We start from the raw sequence: 21,360 nt of genomic DNA, 5'->3' as shown, positions 1-21,360 counted from the left end.
CAAACGCATGCTGTAGGGGCCGAAAGCAGCTGATCGTGCCCCCCCGTAAAGTGTGTTGGGGGCGAGTTCTGCGAGCCGGCTGCTTCGGTGTGTGCTAGACATATCGTGCCACGGGCTCCAGTCCACCGCCTCGCGCGTGGTACGCCTTTATGATGGAGTATCTACACTCACAATTATTGGCTGATGTCATTTAACGCTGATTTACTGACGATTTGAGTCCATTTTGCCCCCGGTAACAGCTGCCCAGTCGCAGTGTGTGGCCCAGCCGCTGGTGCCTCCAAGGTCAGAATTCTGCCACAGCCTCGGCCGCAATGGGACACGCCGTAAGCCGCGTGAGGCACGCGCGCTTATTCGCCCGGCCTGAGTTGGAGGAAGGCAGCAACCCCGCGCCTCCTCAACAGATCATCCTGGAGCCCGAAATATCCAATCTGACGGTTCGTTTTTGTGCCTGTGAGGGTGTCACGGTTCGCAGAGCTTCATTGTAGACGCCGCCGCAACGCCAAAAGACTTCACGGAGAAGCCAGACCTCCCCGTCAGCAGGTCTTCATTGGAAGGCATCCGTAGCATGGGCGCCGCCGTTGCCGTGCTGAAGTCGAGTATAACAGTACATCAGGTGCGTCGGTATCAATGATTGAAGTCACGATGCGTTAGTTGACGGACGCGCAGTTCACGCTGTCCTTCGAATACAGCTCCCGTGCGCCGGCCACCGTGAGCTTCCTGTTCCAGCAGAAGCACCAAGGCCTTTCAAACGGAATCCCATCGTAGGTTGATTGGGCGTGATGTTGACGGCGATCAGGTTCTCAAAAGCCGAATTGCGACTGGGGCCGTACCAACTGCCGGTGGGCGATAAGCTGCAATACCGTCTGGACCGGAACGACGTGCTGGCCCATCGGCGTTTGACCTACGAGTTCAGCTCGTTTAAAGATGAGCCCGCCTTCGTGCCGATCCTCTTGCTCTTCGCCGCGCCTGCCAACGACTACGAGCTGTTCATCATGGGCGGCCTGGCGTTTAGCTCAACCAGCAACCGTTGGGAGTTCGTGACCACGAAGCAGCGGGTGCGCCAGGGCGGCGTGGGCTACGAGCTGCAGGAGGTGTACGGGCTGAACGCGTCGGCCTTCAGCAAATCCTTCAACAAGGCAGACGACGTCGATACAGACAGCCGGTGCGTCGTGTGCCTCACCAATGCGAAGGACACCTTCGTGATGCCGTGCCGCCACATGTGCATGTGCAGCACGTGCGCCGCCGGCATGGGCAACATGTACAAAAGCTGCCCGATGTGCCGCACCACCATATCGCATATCGTCCACATGTCGCAGATGACAACCGAATGAGGCACGCCGCTGTGCTGGCCCCTCCGGCTCGTTGCCGCGGGCGTGTTTTCATAGTAACGACTTAAACTTTAATAACTCTACACATTTGCGATTAATGCCAGGTCATGGTTTCCCCTGTGTTGAAGGCTACGGCGCACGGCACGGTGGCCGCCTCACTTCCCCCTGATGCGTTTCAGGACGTTCCACGCCGCTACCATGGCGCCGCACGCGTTGCCCACAATGACGGCGTTGTAGGAGAGCAGCGGGTAGATGCAGGTGATGGGAGCGCCTCTGAAGTCGATGGACTCGAGCTCGTGGGTGCTCTCGTGCTTTTCGCCGGGCGTCGCGCTGAACTTGATGTCGTACAGCAGGTTGAGCAGCAGCGACCACGAGACCCCGTGGGTCGGGTGCCGTTGGACCTTGCGCATGATGAGCGAGCCCTCCATGGAGCCGATGAACAGGAGGCACATCTTCTCGTGGCCCTCGTACACCCGCATGGACGAGATGAGGCTGGAGTCGCACGTGAGTATGGACGCCGGCAGCGACTTCAGGAGGGTGTACGTGCGGGAGTCCCACACGTCGACGCGGATGTTGCCGTACACCACGAGCGCCAGGTCCAGCATGCCCGAGAAATGGATGCTCGTGACCCGCTGCCACCGGACGTCGATCTCGACGTTGCTGTTCGTCTCCTTCTCCATCGAGTCCGCCGGCACGTGCTTCTTGCACAGGCCCGCGGGGATGGTGAACACCGCGAAGGTGCCGTCACCGTACCCGACCCACACGTCGTTCACGTTCGGCTGCACCTTGAGGCACGAAATGTAGGGGCTGGGGTCGCCCATCTCCACCACGGTCTGGATGCGCTGCTGCCGAGGCGTCTCCTCATACTCGTTGTCGTCCTCCTCCTCCTCCTCAACGGCCGCGGAGGTCGGCGGCTCGGGAGTTGCCGCCACGCCCTGCTTGGGGTAGTATATGATGTTGAGCAGCCGCATGGAGGGGAGCTCGACGACGAGCAGGTGGCCGAGCTGGTTCCCCACCACCATCATGGTCGAGTAGTTCTCGAACGTCTTGACCAGCTTGAGGGCGTTGATCTCGAACGCGTTGGGCGCGACCACGGAGTCCTCGTCGGCCGGAATCGACTCCAGTTGCACCATCGGAAGCTCAGCCTTGCCGTAGTAGTACAGCGTGTCGAACACGAAGATGCGCTCGAACGTGTCCAGCTTGTACACGACCACCTTGCCGCACTGCGTTCCGCACAGCCCACACCGCCCGATCCCGACCACGTGGCCGTAGGTGACGGTCGTGATGGCGTACGGGGCGCAGCTCATGTGCTGCATGAGCTTGCCGTAGAAGGAGTAGCGCTCCATGGAATCCGGGGTCTGCATGATGAGCGAGCAGTACTCCGGCCGCTTCGCCGGTGCGAAGAACAGCCCCATGGTGGGCCCCTTCCGGGTCGGCTTGGACGCGATTTCGTACGCGGGGCCCCACCCGGCGTCGCCCATGGGCTCCGAGAGCGTGTTGAGCTTTTTCATGAGCGACTTGATGGCGCTCCACTGCTTGCGGTCGTCCACCGGCTTTGAGCGATGGTGCGCAATGTGCTCGCCGCTGGTGCGCCTGGCGCTCGCGAACGACACCTGCGTGGCATTGAGCTCCTCCGAGACGCTCCCGGAGGCGCTCTTCACATCGCGGGAGTCCTCGACGTCTCCGGTGCTGCCGCCAGAATCCTGGCGCGCCGGGACCGGCTTCGCCATGGCGGTGTGGATCACGCGCGCGGCCCGCTGGCGTGGAACCCGGAGACGCGGTCCGCCCTCAGACGAGTCCTATTCCGTGCTGGCTCGCGTCGCAGCGCGCGGGGCACTCTCGCGTCAAGCCTGCGATTATTCCCCCGGCCGACTACGGGCACACACCCAGCGCTGACTGCATCCGCCGTTAATACAACCGCGGCCGAGCGAATTTTACGTGGTACCTCGCGGCATCCAGGGGCATTAACCCTACACCTTTGCTCCTGTGGCCCGGGCTGCCATACGGCGCCGCGGTGGCTCCGTGCCGTGCATTCACGATTTTCCCGGCGCTCTGGCATGTGATTTCGAAAGACTCGAATTGGAGTCTCACTTTTCCGCTGCTTCCCGCAGTTTCCGACTTTGAAAGCGTCGGCGCCGGTCGGCCACCCCGAGCCTTTTGCGTCCAAAGAGCGTGTTGGTTGTTTCGGTGCCGTACGCGGTGATATTCGTATTAGGTCGAACTCTATTTTGCGCTCCTGATCCGGCGTTGCGCGGCGCGTGGCCGAGAGCAGCTTTCACCGCTGACGTTGCTGGATGGCGGCTGACCATCACCGCGCCAACTACTCCACGTCTTCAGGCGACAACACGAGGCCTCCTAAGCGCAAGTCAGCTCTCTAGCACGCCGTTCAATTTTATGTTGCTTTGCAGGAGCCGTTTCGACAGCCCGTCGCCGTTCAGCAGCGCCGCACCGGTGCCGCCAGCACCCAAAGCCTCGAACTTCTCCACGCAGCCCCCGCACGCCGGGAGGTACCACGAGGCTCCTCCAGTCGCCAATTCGTCGTTCCCATCGGTTCGCTTCTGACCAGTGTTCATGTTTGCCGCCCTTGGCATGCCCGTCGACATTTCGTATTCAGAGACCCGGATTCCCCGCGCACGGCGCGTATCCCGAGTACCGGAGGTCTGATGACCGCGTGCCCCCGCCCCCTCCCTGGCCTTATCCCGACAACGTAGTCGCAGCTTCCCAGGCACGGCAACGGGCTGCTCCAACCTCCGCAGAGCCTGCTCCGGCGACGCCGCCCAGCGCCTTGGAGACGTGTAACGTAGGTGTGCTCGCGTCGTTGTTGAGGATGCAACGGGATAGCGGCGCGGCCGGGTTCGGGCCGTACTCGGCGTTGCCTGCGGACACGGTCGTCCCCCAGTACACCCCTCCCGACGCCATATACGACAGCGCAAGCACGCGCGTGTCGGACTTCTACGATGAGCTGGAGGAGCTCTTCGAGTGCTTCGGCGCCCGCGTCTCCCCGGACGACCCCAGCTATGACTACTCCCGCCGGAAGCAGCTGAGCGCCAGCAGGTACCGCTCCATACCGATGACGCTCGTTGCGGACCAGGAAGCACTGCGGCAATGGGCAGGGTGAGTGGCATTTCCGCACCGTCTTTTCACAATGTTTGCAGCGTTCCCTACGAGAGTGCCGTTGCGTATGCTGGCAGAAGTGGCGGCTTCTCGAACTGCGCGCCCGCTCCGTCTCGTACGTTTCACCCTCCCACCGACTCCAGCGTGGCGACAGGTCCCGTGGGCGCAGTGCCCTCCGGGTTGCTGAGCGCCGAGATGCCGCCCGACCCCAACGCGTTGGAGTCGTTCCGCAGGAAAAGGGCCAACGAGTACCACGAGCAGATGTCGATCAAATACGCACGCGTGAAGGTGGACCACGGCCGCATATAGGCCCGTGGCGCGTCGCGACCGATCTGTGATGGTCGTTCCATCGCAGGGCCCCAGTGACCGCTGCGGACCGCAGGGACACACGCCCGTGCTTGCAGCCGCGCACGCTCACACCTTCCCACAGAATAACCCATTTGTCAAATGCAGTTACATTAGTTTTATCAAGTTACATGGAATTCGTCTCAGGGAGCTGTGACCAGTATGTCAACCGTGTACGCACTGTTCCCCACGGCGCTTTCGTAGGTGCACCGCATGCGTCTCCCGTCCATGGCGTCTGCGACGGCCAGCCCCACCTTCGTGTGGGTGTCGCTGGACTTGTGGCTGCGCTGGGCCCGGCCCTGCAGCCGCCACGCCAGCGTCAACATGTGGCTGAGCCTGCGGATCGAAGAGGGACCCAGGGCGTGCAGCAAACTTGCCGCCCCGGATGGCGACTCGCAATGCCGCATTATCAGCGCAGCCTGGCTGACGTTGGAAAGCGTTTGCTGGAGCCGCTTTAACGCCCGTTCATCGGGAAGCGCGGGTGGCCCTTGGTCCTGTCGTGGGTCTGACGTCCCCGGAGGGTCGTCCCCGAAATTCATAAACACCTCGTCTTTCAGTTTCTCGTAGCAGTGGTAAATCAGGGTGCTGGTCTGCCTGACACAGTCATCGGTGGCGGCGGCGTTCATGTAGTGCGTGGCGACGCGCCTCCACAGCAGCAGCGAGCACTCCCGGCAGGTGAGCCTGCGAATGGACTGCGACCTGTCTATAAGGTGTTTGAAGCATCGTTCGGCTGTTTCGGAGCTTCCTTCGCTTTTGAAGCGTTCTCCTTTGTGCAGCGCGCCAATGAGCGCAACAACGCTCCGGTCCGTGCACAAGCGCGGTTCCACTGGCGGGAGCACTCCTCCCATGCACTGTCGCTCATGTTCGTGGGTATTCTGAGCACACATTGCGAGGGTGAACGCAAGCGACGCTTCATTTTGCAGCTTCAAAATCCTCTGTCTGAGCGTTGCAGCGGCCGCGTGTGGGTCTTGATTCGCCGAGATTTTGTATCCTAGTCGAGGCGATGTCGTACTATCCGCACAAAGTTTGTGTGTTTCGCTCAGGATCCGCTTGGCATGTCGGGTGAATGTCCCGAGCAGCGTGTGCGTCACGGCTCCAGGCTCATGCGGATCTATCTTGGTGAGTGCGATTGCACAGTTGGTGACGATCTTTAGCTGCTTCTGCGCAAATAGATACGGGTTGATCCTGGCCTCGTTGCACGAAAAGCTGTCTTCGATACCTCTGAAGCACCTCACTAGCGTAGCCTTGTTCATTAAGTGTTCGTGGCTACGGAGGTTTCCACCCGTGGCGCGTTCGTGAAACAGTCAGCTCGTCGAATAAGCTACTGCAAGGGCACGGGCTGGTCAACGCTAAAGTGGGCGTGCCTTTCACGTCCGGCCGCCTCGGTCACCGCGTGGGTAAAGACACACACATGCGGCGGCGCAGCGGCTGTCACGGAGACACCCAGCGGAGCGTTGTAATCTGTTCGTACGCTGTCGCTTTTCTTTCTCATTGCTAGTTTCCGCTGTGTAATGTCGCACCAGGCCGAGGAGTTTACACACCCGGCGTCCCGTTGGCGGCTGCCTTCTCCTGGCAGGTGACGCTGCTTCCCAGCCGAGATTCCCGGGCGCGACGGTTGGAGCCGTATACACATAACCACATAAAATGCGCCCTTGTCCTTTGGACGCCGTGCCCGGCCTGCTCGTGCCCTTTCCGGGGCGGCGCGCGTGATTCCTGCGTTGCACAACAAATGGCAGCCAGGTGGACGTCCGTCACCGCGCTGCGCAGGTCCACTCCTTTCCTTTAATTCACTTAGGCCGCATATCGGCAAATTATTTAGTCCTTGAGAGGAGGGACGATGTTCGCTCAACGTTTCGGTCCGCAGGCGCTCCTGCGCAGCGGCGGCCGTATGTTCGGCCCTAGCGACAATGCCATTGTGCGCAACATTGAGGCCTGCACCGAGATCGCAGACATGCTCAAGACCTCCCTGGGGCCAAATGGCATGAAGAAGCTCATCGTGAACCACATCAACAAGCGCTTCGTGACGTCCGATTGCGAGACCATCTTGGGCGGCATCGAGGTGGAGCACCCAGCGGCGAAGGTGCTGGCCATGGCCGTCCAGACCATGCAGAACGAGTTTGGGGATGGAACCAACTCGCTGATCGCTCTCGCCGGCGAGATGTTGGGAAATGTAAGTTTGTCTACCACATCCTCGCCGTGCTGCCGGCCGATTTGCCTTCCTGGTGACAAGTGCTTGTTTTGCAATGCGTAGCGGCCCATGCCACCGTGATGATAAATTGGTTTGGTTGTTGCCTTATGTTACGTGCTCGTGCGTTGTCTACCGCACGTCTTCGCCGCCTGCCTTCCCGATGACGGCGCTGCCGGTGGCAGTTGCAGGCTCCGCACAGCGTCTCTGGGCGTGCTCCGAGTTCATGGCCGCTTTGAATTGCATCTATGGTGTTCTATGTGATGTGTATGGCGAGTATGTTCGCTGTGATGTGTGCTGTGAGCCTGTTCGATGTGATACGTGTCGTGCTGTTGGCAGTGCCTGTTTGTCGTGACCGCCGCTGACGTGTTTGCAGGCATCGCTGCTTCTGGGCGAAGGACTGCACATATCCGACATTCGCCTGGGCTACGAGATCGCGTACAACCGCCTGCTCGAGCTTATCGAAGACGAGGTCATATGGAAGGTCTCCAACATCCGCGACGAGGCGGAGCTGTCGCTGGTGGTCGGCACCAGCATCGCCGGCAAGCACATCTCACGCCCCCAGTTCATAACCTCCTTGGTCGCCAGGGCGTGCGCGTCCATCATCCCGCCGGACCCGAAGTGCTTCGACGTCGACAACGTCCGCGTGGTCAAGATCTGCGGAGGCAGCCTGGACCAGTCCACCGTGATAAACGGCATGGCGGTGGTGCGCGACACCAGCGGCACCGTGAAGAAGGTGGGACGCACCAAGGTGCTCGTCGTAGCCGGCGGTCTGGAGTTCGCCGGCACCGAGGCCAAGAGCACCGTGATGCTGCACACGGCCGAGGAGCTGCTCAACTTCAGCAAGGGCGAGGAGGCTGAGATGGAGCAGGTGATCCGCTCCATAAAGGACAAGGGCGTGAGCTGCGTGATTGCGCAAGGCGCGGTGTCTGACCTCGCGCTCCACTACTGCAACGCAATGGGCATCATGGTCGTCAAGATAACGTCGAAGTTCGAGCTGCGCCGCCTGTGCCGCTCCCTGGGGGCCACCGCCGTCGTCAAGCTGGAGGAGCCGAGCGAGGACGACCTCGGCGTGGTGGAGTCGGCCGAGGTGACGGAGCTGTCGTCGCAGAAGATCATCGTCTTCAAGGCGGCCGAGCACAGGCTCTCCACCATCATCCTCAAGGGCGCCACGCAGGGCATGCTGGACGAGATCGAGCGCGCCATAGACGATGCGTTGTGCTGTATCAGCGCTGCTATTCGTGACCCGCGCTTCCTACCCGGCGGCGGCGCCTTCGAAATCGAGATGGCGCGCAAGCTGGCCAAGTTCGCGCATACCCTGTCGGGGCTGGAGCAGCACGCCGCGCTCAAATTCGCCGAGTCCTTCGAGGTCATCCCCAAGGTGCTGGCCGCGAACTCCGGCCACGACGCGACCGTGGTCATCACCGAGCTGTACGCCGCCCACGACGCGGGCGACCGCTTCGCGTGTGTCAGCTCCGACATCGAGCACCGCCTAGCCAGCGCGGAGACGGGCCGTGTGTACGACCATTACGTGGTCAAGCTATTCTGCATCAAGCTCGCGTACGAGGCCGTCTCGACGATCCTGTCCGTGGACCAGCTCATCATGGCGAAGCCTGCGGGCGGCCCCAAGCCCCGGCAGCCCGGCCCGCCCGACCTTTAGAAACGCGCACCCGCCACTCTTAATTTAGTCTAGTATTATACTAAATCTGCCCATGACCGGGGAAGGCGGCGGTCGGCCAGCCGAGGACCAGCTCGGCGGACCGACTTGCCAACTCTCGCCGGACCAGGTGGCCGACCAGTTGGACAACGTATCGCTGCAGCGCGGGCCGGAGCGCGTCTCCAACTCGAGCCTTTTCCAGCGGTTCCTGGAGCAGCTCAGCTTGCAGTGCAGCAGCGGTTTGAGATTCAACTGCGAGGCCTCGGGGGAATGCTGCGCGCCCTGCAGCGTCGTGCGGCGGCACATCGCCACGTACGTGGACGTCGCCATGCTTGAGGAGATCGCCATGTCCCGCAGGCAGGCGGACCTCTGTGGCTACCTCTACTGCAACAGGAGCGTCGCCAACCGCGGGCGCCACGCGCGGAACGAGTCGACCTACAAGATCGACCTCGCCGCCAGGCAGGTCTACCCGCGCAAGGTATACGAGTCCTTCTGCAGCGCAGCGTGCATAGAGAAGAACGCCAGCGTGGAAGCGGCGGCCGCCAAGTCGCCCATGGAGACTGGCGTCATCACTCCGCGAGCAGTGCGCAACTCCAGCCCAAAGTCGCTGCATGCGCTGCTCAGCGGTTTGCGCCGCCTGCAACCCTGCGCCGGAGTGGCCGCGCCCAGCACGCAGCCCCACACAACCTGGGTCCCTCTACTCTATCGCACCCGTGAGCCAGAGCAGGTCAAGGACAAGTGCGTCATGTTCAACTACAAGCCCTTGGCCGAGGCCAAACGTGTGCACTTCGACCTCCCCGACCCGCCCGCAGAGCAAAGCGCAACTCCGCAGCTCGCTGGCGTGGGGAGCTGGCTCGGCGAGAATGACAGGCCGCGGAAAGGCAGCGTCGCGCGCGGCCAGGCGGCGGGCGCCGCGGACACCGACTCGCGCCGGGCGGGACTCACGTCCCCGGCGGAGGAGTCAGCCTTCGACTACAGCGGCCTGTACGACCCCTCGGAGGCCGTGAGCCCGCGCGCGCCGCTGCTGAAGTGCCTCAACCTCTTCTCGATTCTGTGGTACACGCTGAGCACCTGCCTGACGTACAGGACCCGCGAGTATCTGCGCTCAGGTGCGCTCACCGGCTGCAGCCTCGACGTGAGTTGGTCCACAGAGCCCATAAAACGTTGCGCAGGACAAAACTAGGCTGTGGTACGCGACCCTTCTGCGGCACTTGCCCGAGGACATGGTACCCACCGTCTCGAAGGAGTTCGAATCGATGCTGTCGACCTTCCGCATCGGGAACAACACCCCCGTGCTGAGCGAAGACCTCTACCGCGTGCTGGCGTACGTGCTGCTCTACGCCCTGCTGCGCAACCGCGGGCAGGTGCTCGCCGCGGGGCCCGGCAGCGCCCCGATCGACAGCTACCTCCGAGACGTGGAGGCGTACCTCGTTGAGACGTGCAACCTGGACGTGGACTCGATCCAAATTCTCAACGAAATGCTCACAGAGTGCGAGTGACCGAATGTCTAAATTTAGGGATGACACAGCTGTGCCTTGCTTACATCGTTTACATCTGTTTTCGGGTGCGCTCGTGTTAGGCGCCGCCGCTGCGACGTTTGTGGCTGGGTTTTGCATGCGCAGTCTGCACTCGGATCTTGGGAGTGCCCTTGACCCGGGTGGTTGCCGGGTTTGTGGCGTCCACCGTGTTGGCCGCCTCTTGAGCCAGAGCCGCTGCACGGCGCCGGTGCAAAAACAGTGGTGCAACCGGCGTAAAAGCTGCATGCGAAACTACATTGGTCACTTTTTGGAGATCATGGCTGATACTGAACGGTACTCCGTTGCGAGCCTTGCGAACCACTCCCGGGTCCCGATGATGCCGAACACACGCTGCGCCGTTTCCACCGTTATCTCCTCCTTCAAGGCCCTTATTGCGGCCGTTTTGAGGACTAGCAAAGTGGTGGAGTTCCTCCGTGGTTGCGTGATGAGGCGCTTGCGCCCCGTCATCAGGGCGTATCTGTTGAAAACGTCTTTGAGGCCTTTGTAGTGCTGGGCGCTCATGATTTCAACCAGCGTGGCCTTTATGTCCCGTGCAAACTTCTGCGAGATGCTGACCGAGTGTGCGTATTGCGCCCAGATTTCGTCCGGCTCTAGTTTTCTGATGGCCTTCAGGTTGGCTGCAGGCTGTTGTGAGGCTACGGTTTCATTTCACGTACCATCGAGCATCTTTATGGCGATGGTCACCAGGTGATAGTACCCGTTCATTATCTTGACGACCAGTTCCTGGATTCTGCACGGTGCATTGAAACGGCCGAGTTAGGTGCTTACAGTCGGTGCAGCTCGCCGCTGTACTCGGTCATGTCGTATACCAGGGTGTTTACTTCGTTGATGAGCAGGCACTCCCGCAGCCATAGCGCCTCCTCCATCGTCTTCTTGGCGTCTTGCGTGTACATCGTTATCTGCAAGGATGTTAGCGTGCTGAGGCATGTGCTGCCAGTTACAGTAGGCGGGGGTTGTTGCGTACCTGCGTCACGAGGAACCTTTTGGCGTATTGGATCAGAATGTCGTCGTTTGCAGCGCCGAAGGCGCCCAGTTCTTCGTCGCCTCTGGGTGGGAAGGTCTTCCCATCAGCAGCATTGAAATTCGATGCGGCCCTGCTGCTTGCGTTCAAGAAGTTGGGGAACAGGTCCCTCAAGTATGTTATGTGGTTGCGGTGCCCCCTGCACATCTCCTTTGGCGCTATGACGCATTCTTTCAACAACCTCGACTTGTCTCCCATCATCTTCTCGACGTTCTCTTTCATCCTCTGCACCAGCATTTGCGAAACGTACTCCGCAGAGCCTCGCGCCGGCGTGACACCGCCTGTTGCGTCCTCTGTTCCGTGAGCCTCACCACTGGCAGGGTCGGTGAGGCCGTCCTTGCCACCGTTCTCGTCTCCGTCCTGCGTTTTGGTAGATTCCAGGATTATGTGGGCGACCTGCAGCGTCAGCTCCCGGTACAACCACACACTCGCCGAAGCCTTCCGCACCGCGTGGCGCACTGTGATGTCCATGATGTAAGTCTGTTCGAAGCTCAACTCCGGCATCACGATGATGCTCGTGGCGTTTTGGGGGGAGTTATCCCACATGTTGAACGGCGTGTTATTGCTGACAAAGCATGCGATTTGGAACTTCCGCCTTAAAAGGCTCTGCTCAGGGTCGCACAGTGACGTGTACAGGGTGGGGTGCGGGCTGTTGAGCAGGAAATGCGCGTGTTGCATCTCCGCAATGTCCCATATGCCGGCCGCCGCCAGCGGCACCGCGACCAGGTGCATGAGCAGCGCCGTGACGAGCTTTATTGCCGCACCTCCTACCATTGTACTTCCGTGCGTCATCGGCGCTATTGGGCCCGACTCCGGTGAAGCTTAACCGGCAACGGTTGTTGCTGCCAACGTGTCCGTTATCCCCAGCGGGTTGCTCGTTTAATGTACAGTATATTTTTACAGCGCTATGAACTTTGCAGGGCTTGTACGTTCAGCGCACACTCGTAATCAACTCACATGCGCACCAATGAGGCCATGTGTGGTTGAGCGTCGCTTTATGTAGACACGGTTCAACGGAGCGTACGTGACGTTGCCAAGGTGGCCGTGTTACCATATGCGCAAACGCGAGCGATCACATCAGTGCCGTCTTCTAATCCGCTCTACGAGGGCAGTTGGCCCTTAGGTGTGCAGCTAAGTGGCGCTGCGAGCCTGCTTCCCCGGAATTTGCCGAGGTACACAGGGTAGCCGCAGCCTTGTCGAGCAACCCCGAACACAATCACACCTACCGGCATGGAACGGTAGGTTGCGTTACACACCCTTTGAAGCCACGTGTTGTTACTAATCTAAATGGCTGCAGCGCACTGAAGCGGCTCAGCAGATTTACACCCAGCAGTGATGCGTCAAAACGTATGGCGATCATTTTTTAGCCACCTAAACGTTCACAGCCGCCGTTATTGAACTGACGTTGGCGTGCGAGGATCAAGCTCGGTGATGTGCGGTAAAGCCATCGCATTACCCGGGTGTTGTGCGCGAGGCGTCCATGCGGGATTCCACAGGGTATCCGAGCGATAGGATCGACCACGGGGCATGCAGGTGCTCTATATTTGCTCTTATACGCAGGTGTGACTTTGCTCATACTGTCTATGGCGTCAATGCGGGAGTCGGACGACCCCGGCGAGGGCGCGAGTGCCACTGTGCTGTTGAAGCGGCCGCTGTTCGTGCTCAACAAGGCGCAGCACGAGATATACCTCACAGGACGTCTGCCGACCTGCGTCTACTTCCAGCGGGCGCTCTACCTGCTGCGCTGGCGGCTCTCCAGATTCACCGAGCTGTGCTCCAGGCAGTTCTTGCAAGACAACCTCGTCAACCGCAACACAGGGGCTATGGGAAACCGTGCCAGGCTGCCCGACCAGTACGGCAGGTCGGGCAGCAGCGCTGGCGACGCGCGGCAGGTGGCTGCGGCGCTGTCCAAGCGCAACGAGGCACCGCCTCAGGGCAACGGCGACTGCGTGGTACTCTACGGCACGGGGCGCTGCGTCACGCGGGCGCTGTTCGTGCTGCAGGACCTGTACGAGCACGTGAAGGATCTATACGTGGAGGCGCAGTCGCGGTTCAGGCGGCGACCGGTGCGCGTGATGTGCGCGGACTGCTCCGCCACCTGGCAGCCCGGCCCTGGCGGCCGTGAGAAGCACGGCCTCAATCAACGTTGCGCCGGCTGCGACGCGGCTACCAACAGGGCGCTGGAAGTGATCGTGAAGCGCATTCTACAGGTCGATATTTCGACGGGGTCTGTGGCCTGCTGCGACGATGTGTACTCATACGCTTCTCGGGGATCGAGTTTGCAAACGCCGGGGCAATTTTGCCCTATGAATTCAACGGACGCCGTAGTGACTGTGACACAACGGGAACGCATGATTTCCTCCATACGGATCGCCATCCGCGTCGCGTGCACGTGACGGTGTAATGCCAACGCGCGTCCTTCCCCGCCGTGGTATCCGCGCTGCTGGAGCTTGCCTGCGCTGACCACGGGCATTAGTCTAATTCCTCGCCCACAGGTTGATTTTCATCGCCGTGACAACCGCGCGAGGGAACGTTTGCGTGCGACGCGAGCGCGCATATGCTGAGCCGACGTACGACGGCCGAATTAGGAGGTAGAGCTCCTCATATCCACCCATCGAGCTCGATTCTAGAGGAAACGCGATAAGTTAGTGCGCACAGGTTCGCTTTCTGACTTGCAACCATGGAAGAAAATTTGGCGTCGGCCGCTGCGCAGGTTTCGCCTTTCGAAGCTGCCGCGCGCACTGGTGAGGCCATCTCCAGTGACGAATCAGAGGGAACCTCGAGTTCATACGATTCGGACCAATTTATTACGGATACTGAAATGCCGGACCACAAAGACCCGGAGCACGAGCAGGAGCCAGAGCTGGAACAAGAGCCTGAGCAGCAGCCGGTGGATGACGACGCGCCGCAGGAAACGGTGAGCCAGCCGAGGGTCCACCACATAGTGCCGCGGCACGTCCCCGAGCCAGAACCCAGCGCCCAGCAGGAGCCCGAGGACGCACCGGAGGAGCGGAGCGACGACAGCGACTCCGACCGGTATGTGCGCTCGTCGGACGACGATAGCGACTACCACTACGGCCGCTCGCCGTACTCGAGTGGCAGGAGGGGGATGTCCAGCAGCGACTACGAGGAGTTCGACATACGCTCCCGGCCCAAGGGCAGGAGCAGGGGCCTGTCGGCGCGCTGCCACTACTACAACGACCCGGAGGAGTACAAGGTCCCGGAGTCAGCGGGCGGGGCGCCGGGGTCATACGACGTCGTCGCAAAGAGGAAGCCGCTGATCATCAGGGCGAAGAACTGCGTTCAAAACCTGGCCCGGAAGCAGTACGACGCGGTGGCCAAGTTGACCCGCTACTGCAAGAAGCAATTCAGCTAGACGCTGACACCGAACTACATGGCGTCCATAGACGCCCGCATGGATTTCACATGTCACGTAATCATACGATAATCGCAACCCAACGTAGCATTTTCACTGAGTTGTGGACATGGCCGTGGCGGTCACAGCGGATGACGTGCCTGGCGGCCGGCCGCCGACATCGCCCCCGGTTGCGCGTCCGAAAACGCCTGGGCGTGCTGCTGCATAACGGTTACCCGCATGGGCGTTGTCTAGGGCTTGAAAATGTCAGCCAGCGCCTTGAGGATCTGCTGGAAGGTCTCCGGTCGGTCGTCCTGCATTCATGTGGCACGGCGGTGGGCGCGGATACACGTACGTGCACGTCGATTGCCAAAATCAGCATGATCTCCCCTGCACGAACTCAGCCGTTTGGTGGTGCGAACTCACGGTCCAGCTCCAACGAGCTCCTGGTACGGAGCGAGTCGCACAGCGTCTTGACCAGGCTGCGGGCGTAGACCGCAAGGTGCTCCTGTAGCCTGCGGGCCATGTCGTTCGCCGACACGGCAGTTACCTGTCGCCGATGAGGGTCTTCACGGAATACACGTCGGCATGCGGGGCGTCGGCGGAGGCGCAGAGCTGCAAACAATGTCGTCGGCGTGCCGCCGCTTACCCAGGTGCCGACCTTGCCGCTGTGGGTCAGGAACAGCTGCCAGGCGTTCGCAAACTGGACAGCCACGGCCTCGTACTCCCTCTCTGCACGCAGATGTGCGGACTACGCAGAAGCAGCATACTGGAATCGCCAGCGCCGTCGACGGTGAACCGCAGCGTGCGGACGGCCGGAAACGACGCTTCCTCGCCAGACGCCGCCACCTCGGGGCGCATAGTTTCGCTATCGGTGGACATGGCTTGTGCTATAGGAATTTATTAAACATGTGTGTGCGGTTGCCAGTGTGCAGCAAACGCCGAGAAAAAAGTTCCGGCTCGAGCAGCGTCTCCTCGGGAATCCAGCCGCTGCGTCCCACGGACTCCGGAACCCGAGATTTCGCGACGCGGACGTAGAGCCAGTGCTTGTGGCGCGCTAGGAGGTCAACCTTGTCCGACGGTTGCACTGCGATGGCGCCGTCCTCAAGACGCAATGGGGTATACGCGGAAAAAATCGTCAGCGGCATCGTGCTCGTGTCGCTCCTGACGACGTCGTCGGACTCGGTGTCCCTGAACACGGTGGCGAAACCGAGGGGCCCTCGCTCGTAGGCGTACTTGTTGTTCGTGTACGATGTCGCTTCATGCGGGTACTTGGCGTTCGCGCCACGCTTCCTGCGCAGGTCGGCCGCGTACCGGCTGAGCTGCTCGGCGGCCTCCGCCAGCGCCGGGTCGTGCGCGGAGTCCACGTAGTAGGCCTTGTCGGGGCCGGCGTCGAAACGCGCGTACGCGCCGCCGCCGTACGACGCCATGCCTGAAAACGAGCTCGCACGCGGAGCCTTGGGGAACATCATCTCGGGTCCCTCGCTCGACATCGCCGAATGGCGGTGACGGAAGAGGCCTCCAGTGTCGCTCTTGAAGCGCATGCCGTCGGGCACTCGCTTCGAAAAGCTGGCGGCAGTGTCGTCCGATCCATTGTTGGTGCCGCTGTTGGTGGTCATGTCAGACTGGGCGGTGGCCCAGCCGGGGACCTCCCACGAGGAGCGCTTGCCGGCCTTCGCGCCGATCCCGCCCTTCACGTCCTTCAGGTCCGTCACGTGCGCGGAGTTGCTCCACGCGTACGCGGCGCCGTAGTCGGGGTTTATGGAGTTAGACTCGGGGGACGTGGAGGCAGTGTCGATGTCCTTCCTGCGTTGGCCAGCACCGATGATGGCGCCATGCCCCGATTTGTCCATGGAGTCCAATGTCTTGCAGACATGTGCGCTATCGCGCTTGCCTCTCGCCATTAATGATAGCGGGATGATGAGCTTCTGCAGCGGTGCGTCAAGCTCGAAGTGATTCTGGTTGGCGCCTCGGCATACGTCGAGCATCTTCGCCTGCTGGTGGTGTCGTGCCCGGTAGTCGATCCCGTTGATCGCCGTCCTAGGACTGTCGCATGGCGCGAGTCCTGCGGATGACGGTGTGCGGCTGCGTATCCGTCCAAGCTCACTCGGGCTCTGCCCAGCGCGTCCACTGCCGGCAGCGAGCAGCCTGCCGACACCCATTAGAGACTTCGCTCGCAGATTTCACCCACCGATTAGTTACTGGAGCTGCCAAGCGGCCTGGATGACGCCACGGTCAACGACTGCCGCGTGCGCGCACGAGATCGCTCCGGCGTACGCGGGAGCGCTCCTAGATCGGAAGCGCTTACTGGGTCAAATGCAGCTCACGAAAGCTGCGGCGGGTCTTGCGCGGATTCGCCCTCCGATATCGTATCGCTATGCCGGCCACGGGCTCCTCGCTCCCGCTGCCGCCGCCCGCGTCCCGCCCCCATGCTGATGCGCATTCACGCGAAGGCAGGGGGCAGTTCCGCGCAATACGCGGCGCTCAGACGCTGGCACTATCTTGTCACGGCGGGGAGCGTGCGCGGATAGCTCAACGGGGCACCTGCGCCGGCGGCAGCCGCCTGCAGTGGTCTCCCGCGCCTGGCGCGCTACACATTGGCGATTTCGGCAACATACACACTCCAGCAGCTCATTTACAGGTAGCGCACTAAAAGTTCGGTGTCTGTCGACCGGCTGGGCGGCCGTACCTGGCCCAGTCGGAGCTTGCCAGCGTCTTGTTCTGCATCATCTTCTCGTACTCGTAGAACGGGTCCATCACGCCGTGGCGCTCCGGTTCCTCCAGGTCCAGGCGGTACGTCGCGATCTGGTCCAACAGATTCTTCAGGTCTGCATCGGCTATGTCCTCCACCTGCTGGGCGTTGGGGATGAACGCGGCGTGCTTCGCGCTACGGGCGCGTTCCCGGTGCACCTTCTCGTTCAGCGGGTTCTTGAACCACGGCGTCACGCTCGTCCTGAGGCTGCTAGGGTGCCCGAAGCCGGATGTGTTGCCCATCTCAGCGGGCGCGTCGGGTTCGCCGTGCCGTAGCAGGGCGCACTTGGAGTTCACCCTGGACAGCCGGTAGAGTTGCTCCATCGAGTACCCCGCGATGCCCTTCACGCAGTTGCCGCTCATCGTCGGCAGGTGTGTCAGCAAACCCGCGTCGACGTTGCGTTCGACCACGTTCTCGCTGAGGCTGAACGTCTGCTGCTGCTCCGGCGGACCGTACTGGCCGGAGGCCCTATCCAGGTCGGAGCCGCTAACGGACACAACTTGGTACGAAGTGTCGTCATCGTCAGCATCTGACGGCGGCTCGCTGACGTGTGACGCCAGAGCTCGTATTTTCTCGCGTATCTGGTTGGTGTTGACCGTGTACGTGTCCCTCCTCCGGAGCGGCGCCGTCGTTTGGCGGCGCATTGCACCTTCGTTACCAGTGTCCGTTCCCGCCTCCACTCTCGGCCGGGGCGCCGTCGGGCGTGGCATGGCTCCTTCAACGTGGTCCGGGTACCTCAGCGACCTCATACTTGGGTAGCGTTTATCAAGCGCCGAGTCGCCTCCTGCGACTTGCGGCGACGGTGGCTGCGACACTCGCTGCTCGTCGGATCGGGACTCCTCATTTTCGCCGGTGCCCTGGAAAATCCAGTCGACGTACGAATAGGCGCGAGCGATCGGGCTACGCACCCAACCGTCGTCCGTGACGGTTTTAGATGACAGGTCCTGCTCCGATAGCGTCGGCGATGTTGGTGGGAATGTGACCAGGCTTATATTCGCGTCCTCCTTATCCTTTCCGGCGCCGCACAACAACAGAGCTGCCGTGTTAGACCGTCGGGCGTCGTTGAGTGCAGAATCCCGGGCCCCTTCGAACTTGCCTATGGTGGTGGTGTTCGTCCGTCCCAGCGTTGCAGGGCCCACCGGGTTTGTAGGCGCACGCCGGCAGAGTTTATTGACGAGGTCTACATCGTAGGCGTTCTCGTTTTTGCGATGCAGGGGGTTGAAACGCAGCGGCGGCGGCATCCGGGCGTCCCTCGCTTCCGGTGGCCGTGTCAGCGCCGCTGACGGCAGGCTGTTGTCTGGCTGCGCTGGAGGCAAGGGTGGTGCTTGTCGCGTCTCGCTTTTGTTGTGCTGCTTAGGCGAACCGTTCGTATCCTTTTTCACGTAGTGACGTATCAACGCGTTCCAGTCCGGAGGCGCGAACCGGCTGGGCATGCGCGAACCGCACTTCGCCGTCGAGAATGTTGCATACCTGGTAATGGGAGCGCCGATTTCAGCCTTATCCTGATTTGGTGCTTCTCCCGATGGCCTGCGAGGCGTACCGCCCGCGGCCATCCTGGGGGGCGGGGCATTCCGCTGCCTCCCCCTGGTATTCACGATCGCCGCGACGTTGTGCGCGCCGGAGTATCCTCGTGACTCCGGGCGCTGGTCCACCTTTTCACGGAATGATGACTCGCTGTGCAACGAGATGCTCTCGTCCGTTTGCAAGCTCGACATGCGTGCCGAGCGTCGCCTGGCGAAGCCCACCATGGCCGACTCGCTCAGCTTCTTCTGGTATTCGATGCGCACAGTGCTCAGCTTCCTCTCGAGCTGCGATTGTATTGCGTTGAGCTGGCCGACGATGTCCGCCTTATGCTCTTGGGGCTTGACCTGCGGCGGCGGGGCCTGGTCGTGCTCCCCCAGGCTCGAAATCGACGCACTAGGCCTGGCGTGCAGGAGCGCCAGATCGAGCGTCGGCACCCTGGGTATGCCGTCGGAAGATGACCGTTCCCCAACGTGGCACACCAGTGGTGGTTGGAGTGACTGGGCACCCGACGTACATTCCGGGGAGCATGCTTGGCCGACTGCTTTTCCAGACGGCGAGAGCGCCGACGGTGGCGCATACGTATGCCGCACATCTCCACTCCGAACAACTCTGGTCGCGGTTATGCTCATCCCCGAGACCGTGTTGCAAAAGTCAGACCTGGAGGCGCCGTCGTCACACTGCCACAGCTCCGTCTCGGCGCGCCGGAGAGCCGCCGACGAAAAGGGCGCGTCGGTCATCGGAAAGCGGTCAGATCCCTGCATTGTATCCCACAGTTTGTCCTCTCAAGCTGGTTCCGCTGAGTACATTCTCATACAGGCGCCATCCCTTGTTTCGGTCGAATGTGTAGGCCAGCCGGTTGCACAGCGTTACACAGTTCACATTAACGCGTTACAATTAGCACGGCCGTTGCGATGGGAGTGCGTATGGTCTCGGTTCTACACCGAGCTGACGAACTTAACCGCGAGGGCCGACGCAGCCGCCGAGGTGTATCGGCTCGCTAATGTAGCTATTAAATATTAAAGGTGTAAATGAAATGTTGATTAATTTGACATCTGCGCCGGTGGGATAACGTACAGCGCAATGTGCAGCTGTTTGCGCGGTACACATTGCGCGATGGTGTGGCCGCATCCCCTGCTAACGTCGCCAGCGGCGCAGTCGGAGGCTCCGAAAACGCGGAGCTGCCGACTGCCGACATCCGGGCATCGGCGCTGCTCTGTCGGCAGGAATGTGCGAGCCGTCGTTTTCTCCCCTGCGCTCCTTCCAGTTGCCGGGAAAATGCGTCGTTCTCACCCATTTTCGCAACTCCCCGCCTGTTGCCGCTGCCACTGGGTAGCAATCTCCGCAGAATCGTCTGACAGGTGCGCCAGAATTCTGTACTGCAGTGTATGAAGACAGCCATGATTCCTACACGAGGTACGTTGGATGGAACGGCGCCTAGAGTCGCTGCGTCTATTCCCATCAGCGCCGACCACCGCGGCTCCCGATGGCGGATTGGCTGTCGGCACTGTGCACATGTTGTGTTGATTAGTGCTGACTATTAGCAGGGCGCGCGAAGCGAGCTTATCCCGTTGCATCCGTGCCGGCCGTTGTCGCAAAGCCGGTCCCGTCGGATACCACCGTGGTGCTGTCGTACCTCCGCGACATGAGGCGGCCGTGCGCGCTGTTGGAGATTAGAGAGAAGATGGGGCTGCAAATGGACAGGGATCATCTGGTGCGCCTGCTGGACGAGCTCGTCGCCCAGGGCCACCTGCGGTGCAAGAAGTACCCCTCGAACCAGATATACATCTACAACTTCTCCGACCAGCAGGAACCGACGCCAATAGGCGCCGCTAAGGTGAGGAAGCCGACCAAGGCCGCGCTCGAAAAGAATGCGGCACAGCTGCGCGCGGCCATCGAGAAGATCACGAAGAAGCTACAGGAGACGCAACAGCTATGCAACGAATTGGCGGTTCTGCAGGAGCGGCAAAAGGCAGGTACGTGGCACGGAGGTTGGGTGGAGAAGCACCGCCGGCACGCCTCAAGTTTAATGTCTCTGCAGCACTGGACGAGTGGCACGTCCTCCTCAAGGCAGAGGGCGACCCAAGGGCGATGGCGCGTGCGTGCGGCGGCGAAGTCCAGCGGATGATGGACGCGCAGGTAAAACGGAGGGCCGAGTTGGGACGGCTGCAGCGGCTGTACACCCACATGGTCACAGCAGTGTCTGAGATCGAGGGCGTACACCCCAGACAACTCTGCGAACGCCTGGGTATCGAGATGACACGCGTCCAGCTTAAGCACAACTGACGCATGTGTCACGCGTGTTGTCGGCTCGAGCAGCTTCTACAGCAGCGTCAAGCTTGTAGCAAAATTTTTGGCGACTTTTTACACGACCGAGTCGGCGCCGAGAGTATTCGCATTTGCACTCGCCATACGGCAATAACAGCAGCCTAATGTTGTCTAGGGCGCATAATTGTGCCGCAAACGCGCTTTACATCGTGTGGAAGGCTGGCGTGTGGCCACCCCCTGTGGTTACACATCAGCCCACGACGAGGACGATGTGAG

General features: G+C 61.2%; 13 protein-coding genes across 13 annotated transcripts; 7 read left to right on the top strand and 6 right to left on the bottom strand.

The window, feature by feature from the left end:
* Nucleotides 1–311: 311 nt before the first annotated feature.
* On the top strand, nt 312–1,331 carry BBBOND_0110420 (RING finger protein 157; the record flags this gene model as incomplete). The annotated part of the gene is made up of 4 exons (XM_012911476.1): nt 312–434; nt 473–613; nt 667–761; nt 797–1,331. The coding sequence occupies 4 exons, from the start codon at nt 312–314 to the stop codon at nt 1,329–1,331; spliced, it is 894 nt and encodes a 297-aa protein (XP_012766930.1).
* Nucleotides 1,332–1,483: 152 nt separating this feature from the next.
* BBBOND_0110410 (hypothetical protein, conserved) lies at nt 1,484–3,058 on the bottom strand (the record flags this gene model as incomplete). Its single annotated transcript, XM_012911475.1, has 1 exon — nt 1,484–3,058. The coding sequence occupies one exon, from the start codon at nt 3,056–3,058 to the stop codon at nt 1,484–1,486; it is 1,575 nt and encodes a 524-aa protein (XP_012766929.1).
* Nucleotides 3,059–3,622: 564 nt separating this feature from the next.
* Nucleotides 3,623–4,751, top strand: BBBOND_0110400 (hypothetical protein, conserved; the record flags this gene model as incomplete). The annotated part of the gene is made up of 4 exons (XM_012911474.1): nt 3,623–3,693; nt 3,737–3,878; nt 3,943–4,442; nt 4,484–4,751. 4 exons carry the CDS (start codon nt 3,623–3,625, stop codon nt 4,749–4,751), a joined length of 981 nt encoding a protein of 326 aa, XP_012766928.1.
* A 179-nt stretch (nt 4,752–4,930) lies between these two features.
* Nucleotides 4,931–6,040, bottom strand: BBBOND_0110390 (hypothetical protein, conserved; the record flags this gene model as incomplete). The annotated part of the gene is made up of 1 exon (XM_012911473.1): nt 4,931–6,040. One exon carries the CDS (start codon nt 6,038–6,040, stop codon nt 4,931–4,933), a length of 1,110 nt encoding a protein of 369 aa, XP_012766927.1.
* A 584-nt stretch (nt 6,041–6,624) lies between these two features.
* BBBOND_0110380 (HSP60 fold T-complex protein 1, putative) lies at nt 6,625–8,632 on the top strand (the record flags this gene model as incomplete). Its single annotated transcript, XM_012911472.1, has 2 exons — nt 6,625–6,957; nt 7,349–8,632. 2 exons carry the CDS (start codon nt 6,625–6,627, stop codon nt 8,630–8,632), a joined length of 1,617 nt encoding a protein of 538 aa, XP_012766926.1.
* Nucleotides 8,633–8,684: 52 nt separating this feature from the next.
* On the top strand, nt 8,685–10,128 carry BBBOND_0110370 (hypothetical protein, conserved; the record flags this gene model as incomplete). Its single annotated transcript, XM_012911471.1, has 2 exons — nt 8,685–9,764; nt 9,802–10,128. The coding sequence occupies 2 exons, from the start codon at nt 8,685–8,687 to the stop codon at nt 10,126–10,128; spliced, it is 1,407 nt and encodes a 468-aa protein (XP_012766925.1).
* A 279-nt stretch (nt 10,129–10,407) lies between these two features.
* Nucleotides 10,408–11,962, bottom strand: BBBOND_0110360 (hypothetical protein, conserved; the record flags this gene model as incomplete). Its single annotated transcript, XM_012911470.1, has 4 exons — nt 10,408–10,784; nt 10,824–10,897; nt 10,936–11,066; nt 11,132–11,962. 4 exons carry the CDS (start codon nt 11,960–11,962, stop codon nt 10,408–10,410), a joined length of 1,413 nt encoding a protein of 470 aa, XP_012766924.1.
* An 809-nt stretch (nt 11,963–12,771) lies between these two features.
* BBBOND_0110350 (hypothetical protein, conserved) lies at nt 12,772–13,584 on the top strand (the record flags this gene model as incomplete). Its single annotated transcript, XM_012911469.1, has 1 exon — nt 12,772–13,584. One exon carries the CDS (start codon nt 12,772–12,774, stop codon nt 13,582–13,584), a length of 813 nt encoding a protein of 270 aa, XP_012766923.1.
* Nucleotides 13,585–13,868: 284 nt separating this feature from the next.
* On the top strand, nt 13,869–14,564 carry BBBOND_0110340 (hypothetical protein; the record flags this gene model as incomplete). Its single annotated transcript, XM_012911468.1, has 1 exon — nt 13,869–14,564. One exon carries the CDS (start codon nt 13,869–13,871, stop codon nt 14,562–14,564), a length of 696 nt encoding a protein of 231 aa, XP_012766922.1.
* Nucleotides 14,565–14,943: 379 nt separating this feature from the next.
* Nucleotides 14,944–15,404, bottom strand: BBBOND_0110330 (hypothetical protein; the record flags this gene model as incomplete). The annotated part of the gene is made up of 4 exons (XM_012911467.1): nt 14,944–15,058; nt 15,094–15,158; nt 15,193–15,275; nt 15,314–15,404. 4 exons carry the CDS (start codon nt 15,402–15,404, stop codon nt 14,944–14,946), a joined length of 354 nt encoding a protein of 117 aa, XP_012766921.1.
* Nucleotides 15,405–15,433: 29 nt separating this feature from the next.
* BBBOND_0110320 (hypothetical protein, conserved) lies at nt 15,434–16,531 on the bottom strand (the record flags this gene model as incomplete). The annotated part of the gene is made up of 1 exon (XM_012911466.1): nt 15,434–16,531. One exon carries the CDS (start codon nt 16,529–16,531, stop codon nt 15,434–15,436), a length of 1,098 nt encoding a protein of 365 aa, XP_012766920.1.
* Nucleotides 16,532–17,192: 661 nt separating this feature from the next.
* BBBOND_0110310 (hypothetical protein, conserved) lies at nt 17,193–19,556 on the bottom strand (the record flags this gene model as incomplete). The annotated part of the gene is made up of 1 exon (XM_012911465.1): nt 17,193–19,556. The coding sequence occupies one exon, from the start codon at nt 19,554–19,556 to the stop codon at nt 17,193–17,195; it is 2,364 nt and encodes a 787-aa protein (XP_012766919.1).
* A 905-nt stretch (nt 19,557–20,461) lies between these two features.
* On the top strand, nt 20,462–21,102 carry BBBOND_0110300 (hypothetical protein; the record flags this gene model as incomplete). The annotated part of the gene is made up of 2 exons (XM_012911464.1): nt 20,462–20,792; nt 20,858–21,102. 2 exons carry the CDS (start codon nt 20,462–20,464, stop codon nt 21,100–21,102), a joined length of 576 nt encoding a protein of 191 aa, XP_012766918.1.
* Between the last annotated feature and the right edge of the window lie 258 nt (nt 21,103–21,360).

This window comes from Babesia bigemina, assembly GCF_000981445.1.
Source record: "Babesia bigemina genome assembly Bbig001, chromosome : I".
Taxonomy (NCBI): domain Eukaryota; phylum Apicomplexa; class Aconoidasida; order Piroplasmida; family Babesiidae; genus Babesia; species Babesia bigemina.
Note: the sequence above shows the minus strand (reverse complement) of the source record. Positions and strands in the feature narration are given on the sequence as shown.